Consider the following 15116-nt stretch of genomic DNA (forward strand, 5'->3'; position numbering starts at 1 on the left):
TGGCTTGCCCAAGGTAATTAATAAGACTTCCGTAAGGAGATGCAGCAACTGATCAACCTAGAATGGAAATAAGCACATTCTTCAATCTGTGTGTGCTTATGGCTGCAGTGCCTATTGTTATAAAAACAGTTTTATTCATCTTTTAAAGGAAAAACAACTGTGCAAGAAAAAAGAAAGGCTTTTCAAAGAAAACAAACTTTTCACTGCATTTTCACTAATCCTTAGTATTAAGTGAATTTAAAAGCACCCGTGTCTGGGGTTTGATAGGAAATTTATTTTGGTTTTGTCTTTTGTAAATGTAGATGTCACTGTACAATGAATAATATTCAAAGCTTTTTAGAAATGACAGATGCTTAAGACAGATCTGTAGGTGTGTTAGCAAGCAAATCTTGAAACACCTATGTATGTCTGGAAAGACGGTATGCTTGACTAAGTGTTTGCTTTCCTTGCAGATTGAAGACTATGATCTTGTAGCGAGCATGATGGGAGCAAAATGCAAAAAGCTTCGCAGTCTGGATTTGTGGAGATGTAAAAACATAACTGAGAGTGGAATAGCAGAATTGGCTTCAGGCTGCCAGCTTTTGGAAGAACTTGATCTTGGCTGGTGCCCTACGTTACAGAGCAGTACAGGCTGTTTCACAAACCTTGCACGTAAACTCCCGAACTTGCAAAAGCTCTTTCTTACGGCCAACAGGTCAGTGTGTGACACAGATATTGAGGAGCTTGCTGCTAACTGTACGCATTTACGGCAGCTGGATATACTGGGTAAGAAAATGTAGGATTATTGGTGTATGTCTTGGAAGCCTTGCAGTTAAAAACGAGTCCTTAACACAAAACTGTCTTCTAGACATGTTTTTAAATAAATCATAGGATGGTTTGGGTTGGAAGGGACCTTAAACACCATGTAGTTCCAACCCCCCTGCCATGGGCAGGGACACCTTCCACTAGGCCAGGTTGCTCTGAGCCTCGTCCAGCCTGGCCTTTAAATATTCGTTAAAGTTATGCTTTAACATAAAAAAAAAAAAAAGGAAGGAAGTTTTACTCACTTCAGTGAGTTTCTGACTTAGAATCCAGTGGATTCATACCAATCATGTAATTTGACGGCTTAGTGTGAATTGCTTAAACTGAGATTTAAATGCAGGATTTTTCTAGTAACTTTTAAGTTTCATGACTCTTAGGGTTTTTTAACCAAAATCTTTATCTTCTGACTATCAGAAGATCCAATTTCTTCTCCTTCTTTCTGCTTTTGTCAAATAATGTTCCAAGCAAGTTTAAGGCTATCAGCATTTAGCATTTCTCATTACAAAAAATTTACCATATGGCTTCAGATTGTCACTCCAGTATAGCTAGTACACTCTTCTACCACGGAATATGGTTTTACTCATCTCTGACTGAGAAAGTTGCCTTCTAACCAGCATGGGAAAGGAGGATGAACAGATAAAAACTTATCTCCACCTAGTACTAATTGTAGAGGCTGTATGTGTATGTCCACAGAGGTGACGTGTTTTGCATATCCTTAAAGGACATCTATTTTGTAGCTAGGTTATCAAGGGCACATTTCCCTTTTCAGACATGAAAAACTTCCAAACGGCACAGTGAATCAAGTCTCTGATGAGCACACGTTCTCCTGACCACCCACTTCCACCCGTTTCTGTTAGAGTGGCATTGTGTCTGCCCACAGAGTAGTCTGACCTTTCTGCTTCACCAGAGGCTGCCCAACGAATAGCTCGGCTGTGTTAAGCCTACGGATAGTCTGCTACTTCTGTTGCCTCTCTGCCAGCAGTGAAGGTTTGTTGCCACGCTTCTTTAGCATTCGAATTCAGTTTGACGCCTTATCAGTGTTTTTGTGGAAAAACAATGCTTGAATATGGAAGAGGAATTTGTCCTGTTCCCTGGGTGCTTACCAGTATTCCTGAGTCAAGTGGATTTATAGTCAACCTTTCCCAGTGAGACTGCGTGTTGGGTTCGAATAAATGCTCCCCAGGGAATAACCAGTTGAATTATATCTGCAGGATGTTACCAAAAACCTGTTACCTGCTTTCCAGATCTCACTTTCTTCCTTCAGAGGAATGCTTAGTAGGGTGGAAAAAAGGTTGCCTTCTGCTATAAACGAGTCAGTGCAAGGTGATATGATACATGTGAAAGAACTGCCCAGCTTTTTTGGCAACAGCAAGGAAACTGCATTCATTTCTTTGTCTGAATATAGGAACCATTATAGTCTGTGGTTAAAAGAGAGTTGTCAAGTAGAACCACATCAGGTCATCTGGAGGTAGAGTTGCCAGGTGTTCCTGTGTAAGTGCAGAAGTCTGTTGTCTGAACTAAAGAGCTAATCTCTCACAGTGCAGGAGTGCCAAGAAAGTCATAAATCTCTGTATGTGCTCTAACTTTTAGCGGCTGATGTAGGGCCACTCTGTTACTAGAAGCTACATAAATGCTTAATATGTTTTTGTCCTTTTGAAGAAGTGTGACAACAGGTCTGAAGCTGTTAGAGGCCTGAGGTCAGCGCTCAGCTTTGCAGAGAGTAACCTTGAACAGTGGGTCTTCTCTATGATGTGAATGAACGAGAGGTACTCTCATTATATCCTTTGTCATCTCCCAAGTACAGAAATGTCTGGCTTGTACATGCATTGTGAAGGGTGTAGAAGTACTGCTGCTAGGTTAGCGGTGTATGCTGTAAGGGAACTTATTTTGCTTCAACAAAGCTGTGTAAAAGCTTGAGGGTTTTTGCTGTATACAGGCACTTACCTAAGCAGGGATCAGAATGTCTTACCTTGCACTGTAGTCACCAGTGTTGACAATACCGTGCTGGTTTCTTTCTGCAGTTCTTAGAACTACTAAACTTGTCAGGGAAAACCTCTTGTTTCAGTTGTAGATTATTTATCATCACTATAGCTTCAGGACTGGAGTAGTCTCAGCCTCTGAAAGAAATCTTGTCGAACTGTGTGTCGTTTTAAGTATTACAAAATGAATGTTACATATACCCTGTGTGCTGTTTTCTGGTGGTAGGTCCTGTGGCTTGCTACCCATCTGTCCTTTACTTAGCCTCTCCATCATCGTTTGGCAGCTGGCTGTAGAATCAGAGGACTCTGTAGGAGATGGAAACTGCCAATTTTCAAGGGCTGCATAAACTTACTGGCCCATGTAGAGCATTGTTTGGTGGGTGGCTATGTTTGTGGTGTGTAAAACGTACTTCAGAAAGTAATATTCTGCTTAAGGAAATAAATCATGGGTTGGATCCATAGCTGCTGTATTATAATACAGTTGGGAGTAGGAAGCATGGTGTCACTGAGTACATCAGGGTGTGCTTCTTGAAGTTTTAGTTCTGAGCTTTCTTTTACCCACCACATACTGAGCTGCCTGCTTACGAGTGTCATTTCCTTCTCTGCCCACACCTTTTCCAATGACTGACATGGCCGGTTTCCACCCTGCAGTAGAATGATCCAGCTGTGATCCTCTGACAGTTTTGTAGCGATGGAGTACATCATCCAGTCCTAGCAAAACTTAAATGGACACCTCTAGCCCTGTAGACAAAAACCAGCCTTCAGACTGTGATCAGCACCAAGCAATGTGACGAGTCAGATGACAACTTGAATTGGCAGAGCCAAAAGCTTTTCTTGTACATATCAGCCACTCAGTTCTGATGCTTTCGGGCTACCAGCGGCTGTGAAGGATGAAGAATAAGTCATCTTAACCTTGCTCCCCAGAAGTCCTGACTCCCTCTGTCCTGCACAAAAAGAGGAATGGAAAGTAGACACCCTTGTTACTGCAAAATTTGTGTATTCCTGTCTACATACCAACACCTCCCACACCTTCCTGAGCAACAGAAAACCCAACTGCCCCCTTGCCAGCTGTCAAAATTTTCAGCTTTATCTTGAGAGCATCAACACGTAGTTAGTCAATTTAAACATGAAAATCTGTAGCATGTTAAAATTTTTGAGTTGTGTGCTATAGAGTGAATAAATCGTAAAGGATAAAAGGCTAATCTGGCTGATCTAGTGAGGAAAGGAAAAGTAAGAACGTCTGAGGGAATAGTGGTAGTTATTTTCAGGGTCTCTACTCTTCAATATCATTTGCTGTGTGGTAGTATCCCTTGCCCTAGAACTTGGGGCTCTGGCAGTTTTTATAGCCATCATATGCAAGTCTCCTTAACAAGTTCTAGAACTTGAAGACTTGGATATATGATAAGGTGTAAATGAAAACATTTACAGCTAATAAACATAATTATTCTAGCAAAGAAATCATTACTCAGAAGTGCCTTTTAGAAAGACGATACCAGAGAACTTTTCCAGAGAATAAAATGAAGAACAAAATTAAGTAGCAGATTTTAATATTCTGGTTATGTATTTATTGTGGGAAATGGCTGATTAGTCCATGTAGGAAAAGTTGTAGTAAATAACAAAGGTCCAAAAGTCTTCAAACTCTAGAAAAATGCACTATATAGGGAACTAGCAGGATACGTTGTCAGTGTTTCAGAAGGAAAATTTCCTTTTCAAAGGAAAATGTGCTGTGTGACTCTTCTGGAATACTGTCTAATGTGCTTTTAAGAAAGATACATCACTAGTTGTACATTGTATAAATAAAAGTAAGACTGCAAATGATGTTTGCATATCCCACAATGTGAATAACCAAACCCCAGCCAGATTTCTGACCTGTTTAACTTTTAGAAAAAGGTGTTTCCTGACCTAACATTTTAAGTCTGAGGAGGAAAAAAGAAACAGGTAGAGTAAAACATGCAATTTAGGATGGCCTACTTAGTTACATTCAAAATCTTAGTCTTAGATGAAACAGTGGGAGAACTGTGGAACTTCAGGTAGGAAGGAATGAAGAACATCCTACACAAAAAATCTGTGGCTAGGCATCTAGATGTAGCATTTGTGTAGAAACACACATTTGGATCTTGAAGCGTAAAAGCTGTGACGTGTAAATGGGACTCATTTTAAATGAAGGTGCTGAAGCAGTAGCAATTTTAAGGTTTGGTGGGGAAAAGATGAGTAGCATAATGTGTTGTTCCTAGAATTTCAGTTGGAATGGTAGATCAGATCCTGACGGTAGGACTGTGGTAACTGTGGTAAAATTCATGGTCAAGTGAAGTGAACAACTAAAGCGTATCACAGCGTATCCCCTCTACTCTGCTCTGGTGAGACCCCACCTGGAGTGCTGCGTCCAGCTGTGGGGCACCCAACATAAGGATATAGACTGGTTGGAGCGAGTCCAGAGGAGGGCTATGAAGATGCTCAGAGGGCTGGAGCACCTCTGCTATGGGGACAGGCTGAGAGAGTTGGGCTTGTTCAGCCTGGAGAAGAGAAGGCTCCGGGGAGACTTTATTGCAGCCTTCCAGTACCTGAAGGGGCTACAAGGAAGCTGGGGGGGACTTTTTACAAGGGCCTGTAGCGACAGGACAAGGGGTAATGGGTTTAAATTGAAAGTGGGGAGGCTTAGATTAGATATCAGGAAGAAATTCTTCATGGAGAGGGTGGTGAGGCACTGGAACAGGTTGCCCAGAGAAGCTGTGGATGCCCCATCCCTGGAAGTGTTCAAGGCCAGGCTGGATGAGGCTTTGAGCAACCTGGTCTAGTGGAAGGTGTCCCTGCCCATGGCAGGGGGGTTGGAACTAGATGGTCTTTAAGGTCCCTTCCAACCCAAACCATTCTGTGATTCTATGATTCTGTGAATTTCTGTGTGTGGCCATAGGGACATTTACATCAAGCACCAGGCAGTTGTGGTGACAGTGACCATATAATGATAAGGGAGTTAAAAATCACAGTAATAATGAGAAACTTTGATTACCTCATGTGGGTGAAGTGAAACTTGGGGACATGATAGCAAAGACTGTTCTCGGGTGATGTTAAATGGTGCCTCAGAGCGGCTCATCTGAGAGCCTACCACAGAAGAAGTGAAGACCACACTTAGATACCTCCTTGCTTACGCAGAAGAGTACAGGTGACTGCTAAGCGCAGAGGCATCTTTCTGGAAGTGAATCCTGTTCCGAGAAGGAAAATAGGAAGATGAACTCTAGAGAGTGAAACAAAATCACAGTAAGGCAGTATGAGATATTAAGGAACCGTTGGCTGAAGGTAGATGCTAGAACCATATTTCAGATAGGTTAGAAGTTTACAGGAGAGTTGCTGAGGTTGGTAGATACTCCAGATGAGACGGATCACTCAGATACAAGGAGGTCATTGCAGAACTGTTTTCTGTCTGTTAGTGTTCACGGCAAAGGGGAGCAAGTAGGCTGCTACATCAGAGCTGTTCTTTCCAGGAGATTAGCCTGGAAAGCTGCCTTAAATTGGAATGACGATACAGAAAGCTTTTGAACAAATCAATACGTTGAACAATAATAAATTGTTAGGACTAAGTGGTATTTATGCAGCAGTTCTAAATGAGCTCAAATACAGGGCTGTGGAAATCTTATTTCTGGTGTGTGATCTGACACTTAAATCAGCCTCAGCACTAGAGGAAGGAAGGGTTGCAGTCATGGCACAACCTTCTCCAAAGGGTGCAGGTTAGAAGCTACAAAGCAATAGGATTGTCTTTTGCTCTGCGTAAACCTGTTGCAACCCTAAGAAAGTCAGTCAGTTGACATGCAGGCCATTGCCATGTTTTGGAAGAGCTGCGTCCCCGTGAAGACAGTACAGTTACGCCTCTCCAGTCTTTCAGAATTCCTTGGAGCTCTTGGTGAAGGTGAGCACTGATCCAGTCTATAGAGGATTGGATTTTCAAAAGCTTTAGCCAAGGCTGTTCTGCTTTTGTAATGTGGCTGTCTTCCTCTGGGATACGAGAGTTTTCAAAGACAACAGAGGACAAGAACATATCATCTCTTTTTCGCAATGAAATTACGTCACTACTGTGGCCACCAAGGGCCCTCTACTGATCTGCTTATAAGTAATCCAGGCAAAGGGGTGAATAATGCTGTACCAGAGAGTAATGCACAGGTATTCAGGGCAGAAAAAATTTAAGATTAAGAATTTAATCCTCAAAAATTGCAAATGCTCTTACAATACTTAGTAAACAGATGATAAAGCAGGAGGAAAACTGTTCCATCAAGTGCAAAGTAATCACATGAGGCAAAATAACATTAGCTAAGCATATGGGAGGGGGGTGGCTTTATATTAGTTACTGTTTTGTAGGAAAGAGATCCTGTGGACAATTTTTGGAAAACATCAGCTCATTGCTCAGCATCATTCTAGGAGGCAAAGAGAAGGACAGGATTTCTTAGGAAAGAAGTGGGGAAAATACTGTAAGACCTCATTGTACGATTACTGACTTCGTGCTCAGTGCACTGCATCGTTCTGGTCATCCAGTTTCAAAAGTACTTAACTGGTGCAGAAAGAAGACAACAGGGGTCGTCTGAGATGCAAGAGAGTCTGGAAAACAGGCAGCCTTGAGGGAACAGAAGAGATGTCCATAGGATTATGTGGAAATGGTAAACTGAATGATCTCTCACTGCTTCTTTATGATTGATTACCCCTTCATTATTGCAATTAATAGGCAGTGGGTATAAGGCCAGTTTTTGTTGTTTTGTTTCTTTTTTTAACATTATATAGTTAAACTGTAGAAATCCTGTGAAAGGGCCATAAATATGAAGAAGTTCACAGACGTAGTAGCATTCATAAAAGGTGGTTTCAGAAATCCCTAAACCTATGGGTTTTGGCAGTTGAGAAGATCCACCAGTGAAAAGCTGCTTTAAAAATCTGCTCTTGCTTTTTGGGGTTTTTTTTGGTAAGCATTATTGGCCCTGGCCATAGGCAAGATCCTGGACTTAGATGGCTTCTTGGTGTGCAGATCAGCTCGAGACAGAGCTGTGTAAGTTGGAGTATCTGTTGGCAGGTGTGTGCAGTCATGTTAGATGTATAAAGTCCTTTTAGAGCCAGGAGAGCTTGGTGGGCTGTAGGGCCCACTGTAGACATCCAGGCTTGGTTCACGTGCCCTGAGTAACCTGCCTGGCTTCTACCTGTTCCAGTAAGGCACGGGTCTCCTCCTCTGGGTCCAGTGTCCTGTCTTCCAACTCCATGTAGGTGTCCTACGTGGTGTAAGGAACCCCAAGGGGCACTGAACCAGACCCCGGTGCCCAGTCACCTGGCTCGTGTGCCAAGCGCCATTGGCTGTACTGACTAGATTTCCATCAGCTCTAATGGCTGTGTGGATACGTGGTTATAAACACCTGTTTATTTGATTTCTAACGGAATCCCAGGCTTTGATCGGACCCTGTGTGACACATAAGAGTTCAGTCACTTTGGTCACATTTTTAGCAGGGGTAAATAGTGTGGTTTCTGTTACAGGTAGCATATATATATTTAGGTACGAGTGGTAGACTCTTGAACAACTGCCTCTCTGTGTGCATAATACCCACACTCCCTCTGAAGTCCTGGAGACCTTGCTGATCTGTTTGGAATCGGAGTAGCCCACTTTAGCTCCTGTGCTGTGCTGGTCAGTGCAGCCAGCCGGAGAGTCATGAGAGCATGAGTGTCGTGTCCCATGTGTTGCTTGCTGCCAAAGCAAGGCAGCTGGGAGGTCTGGTGGATTTGGGCACGTGGCTTCTGTCGTCAGAGATTCCCCTTGAAGTTGTAAAGTTGCCCGCCAACAGAAAATGATGGAGTTACTTAAACAGATAGGGAAATACAAGAGGTTTCTTAAAGGTAAAAATTCTGCACTAATTTGAAATTTAATTGAAATAATCTTAGTAAAAATTGTGTTATAGTAGCACTTCTTTCATGGCACAGTATTAGCAGCATTTTTTTTCTTTTTTTCAAAACAAAAAAAGACTATTTTCCGTAACTTTACTATTTTTGCTTCTTTTTTTGTTTTTGAACAGGGACGAGGATGGTAAGCCCTGCATCTTTAAGAAAATTGCTGGAGTCTTGTAAAGATCTTTCTTTACTCGATGTGTCCTTCTGTTCACAGATTGATAATAGAGTTGTCCTGGAACTGAATGCCAACTTTCCTAATGTGTTCATAAAAAAGAGTTTCACCCAGTGACTCACTACATATGCTGCTGTGGAATTCGTTTGACAAAGTTGTTTCCTGTGAATTTGTGCTGACTTTTTTTTTTTTTAAGAAGAATATAAATCCCCTAGGAAATAGTGGAAAGTATTAATTGTCTACACAAATGGGTAAAATACATTTAAATCTATTACGCATTTCTTAAAGACTTGATATTGTACCTAAGAACTGGTTTACTCTGTGATAACTGGTGGCACTGCATGTTTTTAAATACCAGACATACGTATGGCTTTAATGAGAAGAAAATTAGTAACATCTTCCTAAGTGTCCCTTTATAGGGTGTTACACACAATAAACTATCTTGCTATCCAGGTGAAAGCAGAAGTTCAGTATTTAGCAGTAAGGAAAAGATGGGTGCTTCCTTCTTACGCATACGTGTTTGTGTGTGTATATATAAATGTATACATTTATGCATTCTGTATATACATACACAGATACTGTAGCCTTCTAGTTCGGCCTGCAGCATAAGATGTTGTGATCTGGCCTATAATCAGTTTAAGCTTGTATAAGAATGGATTGAAAAGACACTTTGTCGTCTTCTTTGTTTGTTTGTTTTTGGCAAGGAATTGTACCTAATACATTTTTCTCCCTTCTTCCACCTGAGCTAGACGTAGTGATGTTTTACAGTCCAGCCTAAGCGACACAACAGACAAATGCAAGAACCTTCCACCTGACTTAGAGCAGAAACGAAAGAGAAAGCAGAGCAGCTGCTTGGTATTGGATATAAAGTTTGAGCCAGGTACTTAGTGTCGTAACTGGTAACATGTAGAAAACTCCAGAGCAATCTTCTTTTCAAATTGCTGTCAGGGTCAAGGTTTGTTTGGTGATAACATCTGGTTATCATGCAGCGCACCATGAAAAACAGAACTTAGGGTAACATGTTAGCAACTGTCCCTTACACCGGCATTGAATCTGCTGTCGAGTGTGAAAACAAACATCCTTAGTCATTAAAACAGCAATGAAAATGCTGTGAGTTTGAAACAAGGGCAGTATAATTTGGTGATTTAATAATCGCCAAACTTTAGTATTGGATTTGTTTTAGCTTGGGTGGGGTGGGGGGTGGGGTGTTACTGGTTTTGTTTTTCCAAGAGATGATTGCTCAAAGTACTGTTGCACTCTCTGTCTTTAACACTGTTTAGCCTCTGGAAAAGAAAAACTGTGTCGATGGACAAATTCTAGAGGTTTCTTCCTTTTGCACTTCCTTGGATTAAGTTTTTCTCTTCCTCCCTGCCCCATGAATACCACTGCTAGAGTAGGTTGCTGTGTACAGCTTGAGAATTCTACCTTTTCGGCTATTATTGATGAATACGGACCATGAAATATAGCCTGTCGTTTGATATTGGTTCCAGTTTTCTTGTATTGATGGCACTTATTACCTACTGGAATGAGAAGAAAAGTACTTCGTCCGGCAGTACATTATTGCAGGGAAGATCACGGGTGAAGAGTGCAGTGAATAACCGACCGCTACGAGAGGAATGCTGCGAGTCGTTGAAGAACTGATGAGCTCTGTGACTTCTGAATGAACGCGTTGAACTCTTTGTGCTGGTGCCAATACTTTATAAACCATGTCATGAAACAGCTACAGAACATTTATCTGATTTTGTAGGAAGACCTTTATCTTCAGATTTTTAAATTTTACAGAATCTTTTGGGAATTCCAGATCCAAAGAAGGGCTTGCACAGTTGGCTTTTTGATTTTTCCTCCACACAGGTGGCACTATGGGATTTCCAACTAGATTATGCCATTCCATTTTTTGTTTTCTTTTCAGAAAACTAGATATTGTTAGAGATCTTTAGATTGATTTACTGGGGCTTTTTTTTTCCCCGCACTGACAGATGTCAGCTTTGGTGTGATCTGTGTGAGACCTCATTTCTTTCACTCAGATTTGGGTTGATTTATTTTTCTGGGAACTTAATGAACTTTTTTTTTAATCTGCAAGTAATATTTTTCATTGTAAATTGAGTATTAAACATCATTGTTCTAGTTATAGGAGAACTCAGATAATGGGAGTTTACAAAGAACAGTATTTCAAAACAAATGTTTTTGTTGTGAAATTTCACTTCTCAGGGTGCATCTGCGTTTATCTCCTTTCTCTTCTTAGAGATCCTTCTTGTTTGTTTTTCACTGTAAATAGAATGGGATGTGGATGAAGTGATAACCATTGTGCCTTCAAACCGGTAAACTTGGTAAATAATATGGTTTCACTTCTCCAGCATCAGTGAATCAAATAAGTGGTTTTGTAATCATGTATGTGTAAAGGATTTCATTCTCTGTTGCTTTTTAGGTTGTATAAAGGAGGTTTAAATTGACATTTTGTTCATACTGAAGGATGGGGTTTTTTTTCTTATGTTGTGCCTTCTGTTTGCAATTGGTTTTGTCAGAAATTCTCTATTGTCACTTGAAAGATAATTGAAAGTCTACTTTTTATTTGGGCTATTTAAAACTTAGCTATTGCTAACACATAATTAATTCAAATAGTTTAGAAATAATTGGGAAAGACTTCCATCCATAGTTGTAGACTGTAACCTTCAATCAGCAGGTAAGAAGCTCTGTCAGCTATGGCTCTGTACGTCCAAGAAGTTTTCCAGCAAAGAGAGGATAGACCAGACTTGACTTCTCTCATATTTCCAGGGTAAAGAAAACAACATGCTTTTAGACCTTCCTTATACGTCATAAAGAAGCAAGAAGAGACCACTGTCTTTCTAGTTCTGCTATTTTATATTTGTGCGTACATCTATTTATACACATGTATGTGTAAATTGTATACACACACCTATGTTTATGTGTATATATGAACAGTTTTTCTAAGTGTGTACATACTTATACATATATGTCTAAATCTCAAAGTTTTTAATGTAGGAATTACTTTTGTGAAGTGAACATGATAGCGACAGATGTTTCATAGCAGTTCTGTTTTCAACTGTTGTTTTCCTGTACCTGGAGACTGAGTTCCCCTCCACCCGTGAAGCAGGAAAAGCGTGGGCAGGAGGTGTGCTGGATTTCCTGTGTCGCTTTGCCGAAGTGCCTTTTGATTTGTCTGCACGTGAAAGGTGTTACAGGGTATGCTGGAGTGTGAATACAAGGTCCACTGACTCCTGTGGACTGGCTCCTTGTGAAGCAGTTACGTAGAGGGAAATTTTATTCTAGTGTCATTTAATCCATAATGAATGCTGGCAATTCCTCAGTTGGAGGAATTTAATTATTCTAGAATTGGGTCGTCTTCTCCAACACTAGACTGTCCCTCAGCCATGCTACCTAAATTCTGCTTTTTTAAGGGTATTCCATTTTTGTGTCATGTCCTTTGATCTTGTCTTTCTGAAACATTGTAAAAGACATGCTTTGGCAAAAGGCGTTAAAAAAAACATGGCTAACATGTCCAAAAGAAGCAGCTTCCTCCAAAGTGCTCCTGTTCTTAATCTAAAGGGGTCTTCCATACTATCTGTATGAAATCGATGTGGGATGACATGTAGGTAGATATGTCATTCATTTGGTCATTTTAAATATTAATACGATCATTTTACCATTTAAAGCACCTTCCCAGCCCTTGAAGGTTTCAGTTCATTGGTGTACTAGTATTCATAATTCTGAGCTGTCTGGCTAGATAGCTCTGTGGAGATGAATGGGGGGAGTTTGTTGTTTAAATTGTGCACACGTTTAAGTACATCAGTGAGCAGGACTTACGTGGAAGAAGAGTTCTGCAAAGAAGTTTGGACCTTATAATCCCCATGTACTTGGAGGTCCAAATTTCAGACCAATAATGGGGGGGGGGGGGGGACCCTTGTATTTGCTGATTCTTTCTTTGGAGAACTTTTCCAACTTTTCCAGACATGAGATGTCCAGCAGTTGTGGTACACAGTGAGTACAATTCATCTCGCTGAACACTAGCTCTCTGCAAATTACTCGTCCATTTTTAATGGAGGAATCTGGACACCTCTAGAGAGCTATTAATCTCCCCCTAAGATAGATATTTAAGGAAAGTAGAATGAATCATGTTCTGGAGAGGCTCTCGGGAGGCTGTGGAAGCTGTGATTTAGCTCAGGTTAGAAACTTGGCTTTAGAATACTAAACTGAGATTAATTCCATCCAGCGCTCTACTGCCTGTCCTGGAATAGCAAAGAATCAAGACCAGAACAACACCCATCCCTGAACCTCAAACGCTTCCAAACTACATCCAGAAAGAAGCAAATTAAAGAGGGGCAGACGACTTGAAAAGTCAGTGTTAGGTGCCAAGATCTACTTCTGCCCCCGACTTCCTTGCCAATGCCTGTGGTGGGGGTTTTTTGGTGGAAATGCCTCCCCTTTCCGCGTTCTGAAATCTCACGTACCTAACTGGTTATATATATAGTTCTGTAAATGCATGAAATCAATGGGCAAAGGTAATTAATGTATTGCAGCTATTTTGATAATCTTTCATATTGCTATAATTAAGACTGACTAGTTTAAGTGCTCTCCTGTCATCAGAAATGTAACCCACTGTGCATTTGCAAAAATTGTATGTTTAGTCCTGGTTCTTACTGTGTGTGCTTACTGCGTTTCATGGGATATGTTTCCCACGTGCAGGACTACTAAAGTTACAAAAAATAGATAAAATGTAGCATTTTATTATATGGAGTATGGGGGTGACTTTATATATCAATTTACATGTTCACTGTTACTCTTTTGCAATGATTCCCTAAGTTGTAGCTTTTGAAATTACTAGGGTAGATATTCCTGGTTTAATGCCTCTCTACCTGGCTGTGTCAGACACAGTCAACATTTTTCCAAATGAAGGTGTTTGTCCTTCAACAAGACGATGATTTCTGTGATTTTTAGATTTCTGAGTTGATAATGAAATCCAGGAAGGGCTCCTTATGGGATGTTACCAGGCATGGACCAGGCTGTGATAACTGACATTAGGAAGGGCCGAGGCACGAGTCTTGTGTGTTACAGATCCTCGTTATCCTCAAAGAAGGGCCTTGGCAAGGAGATTCAGCCTCAGTGGTGGGGTTTTCCTTTTTAGCTAATGGACTGTTATTTCAGTTGGGTTACGTAGCTCTAGTTTCTCCCTGTCTCTTTCATTTAAGGATGATAAATGTCACAGTTAGGACAGACAGCCTAAATTGGAGGGGTTCCTTTGTGAGGAATGAAGCTTTTCTCTTGCATGTTTTGCTCCCTCTTTCTAAAAACAGACAAATAAAAAACAAACCCAAAAAACCCCACCCCTCAACTATTTGAAAGCTCTCTCTTTTTCCATGGAGACTGAAGAAATGCATGTGTCACAGAAGTGAAGAAAAGAAACCAAGGGGACTCACCCAGGTGTATCTGGAGACTCATGGAAGGGTGACCAGGGTTGTTTATGGACACGAGGAAAGTCTAAGTGCGTCGTTCTAGATCTGCTGTTACCTTTTCCAGAAATTGTTTCCCATGTAATTTCACATGCCTGTACTTCTATGATTTAGCATTTAGCTGCTGTTATTATTGACCTTTCATATACATCCTGTGCAGTAATTCCTGATGTCTCTGTGGTTTTTTTATGAACTGCATAAGAATATTTTTTCTTGACCTACAGCTGCCCAGCTGCATTTTTTGTTAAATGGTTTTGTGCTCCCACACATGCACACACAAACACACCTCAGACTTAATTGCTTAGGATTTTGGCACTTGGTCCTTTTTTGAGAACAGATAAACTGCAGTTTGGGGGTAAAAATGGTAGAGAGAAGGCTCAGGGGGGAAATCTTAGCAATGTACAGGAATACCTGATGGGAGGGGATGGGAGGGAGCTAGAGTCTTCTCAGTGATGCCCACGGGCAGGACGAGAGGCAGCGGGCACCAACTGAAACGTGGGAGGCTCCATCTGAACACAAGATGACACATTTCACTGTGGGGGTGACCAAGCCCTGGCACAGGTTGCCCACGGAGGTTGTGGAGTCTCCATCCTTGGAGATATTCAGAAGCCATCTGTGCATGGTTCTGGGCACCTGGCTCTAGGTGGCCCTGGGTGAGAAGTAGGGGGTTGGACTAGGTGACTTCCCGAGGTCCCTGCCAAACTCCACCGTGCTGTGGTTGTGTGATCAGAGGCTTGCCCTTTGGTGGTTGTTAGCTTCAGTGTACGGATTGCTGGAGATGATAGAGTGGGG

General features: G+C 41.3%; 1 protein-coding gene across 1 annotated transcript; it reads left to right on the forward strand.

Moving 5' to 3' along the window:
• The first annotated feature begins 478 nt into the window (after positions 1 to 478).
• Positions 479 to 9133, forward strand: LOC104512591 (F-box/LRR-repeat protein 4-like). The gene is made up of 2 exons (XM_010155631.1): positions 479 to 765; positions 8813 to 9133. Exons 1-2 carry the CDS (start codon positions 480 to 482, stop codon positions 8974 to 8976), a joined length of 450 nt encoding a protein of 149 aa, XP_010153933.1. The 5' UTR covers position 479; the 3' UTR covers positions 8977 to 9133.
• The last annotated feature ends 5983 nt before the right edge of the window (positions 9134 to 15116 follow it).

Source organism: Eurypyga helias, unplaced genomic scaffold, assembly GCF_000690775.1.
Source record: "Eurypyga helias isolate BGI_N326 unplaced genomic scaffold, ASM69077v1 scaffold8837, whole genome shotgun sequence".
Taxonomy (NCBI): Eukaryota; Metazoa; Chordata; class Aves; order Eurypygiformes; family Eurypygidae; genus Eurypyga; species Eurypyga helias.

Coding starts and splice junctions, on each gene's coding strand:
- LOC104512591 (XM_010155631.1), top strand. CDS start 480: ATGATGGGAGCAAAATGCAAAAAGCTTCGCAGTCTGGATTTGTGGAGA. Junction 766..8,812: donor ACGGCAGCTGGATATACTGG/GTAAGAAAATGT, acceptor GTTTTTGAACAG/GGACGAGGATGGTAAGCCCT.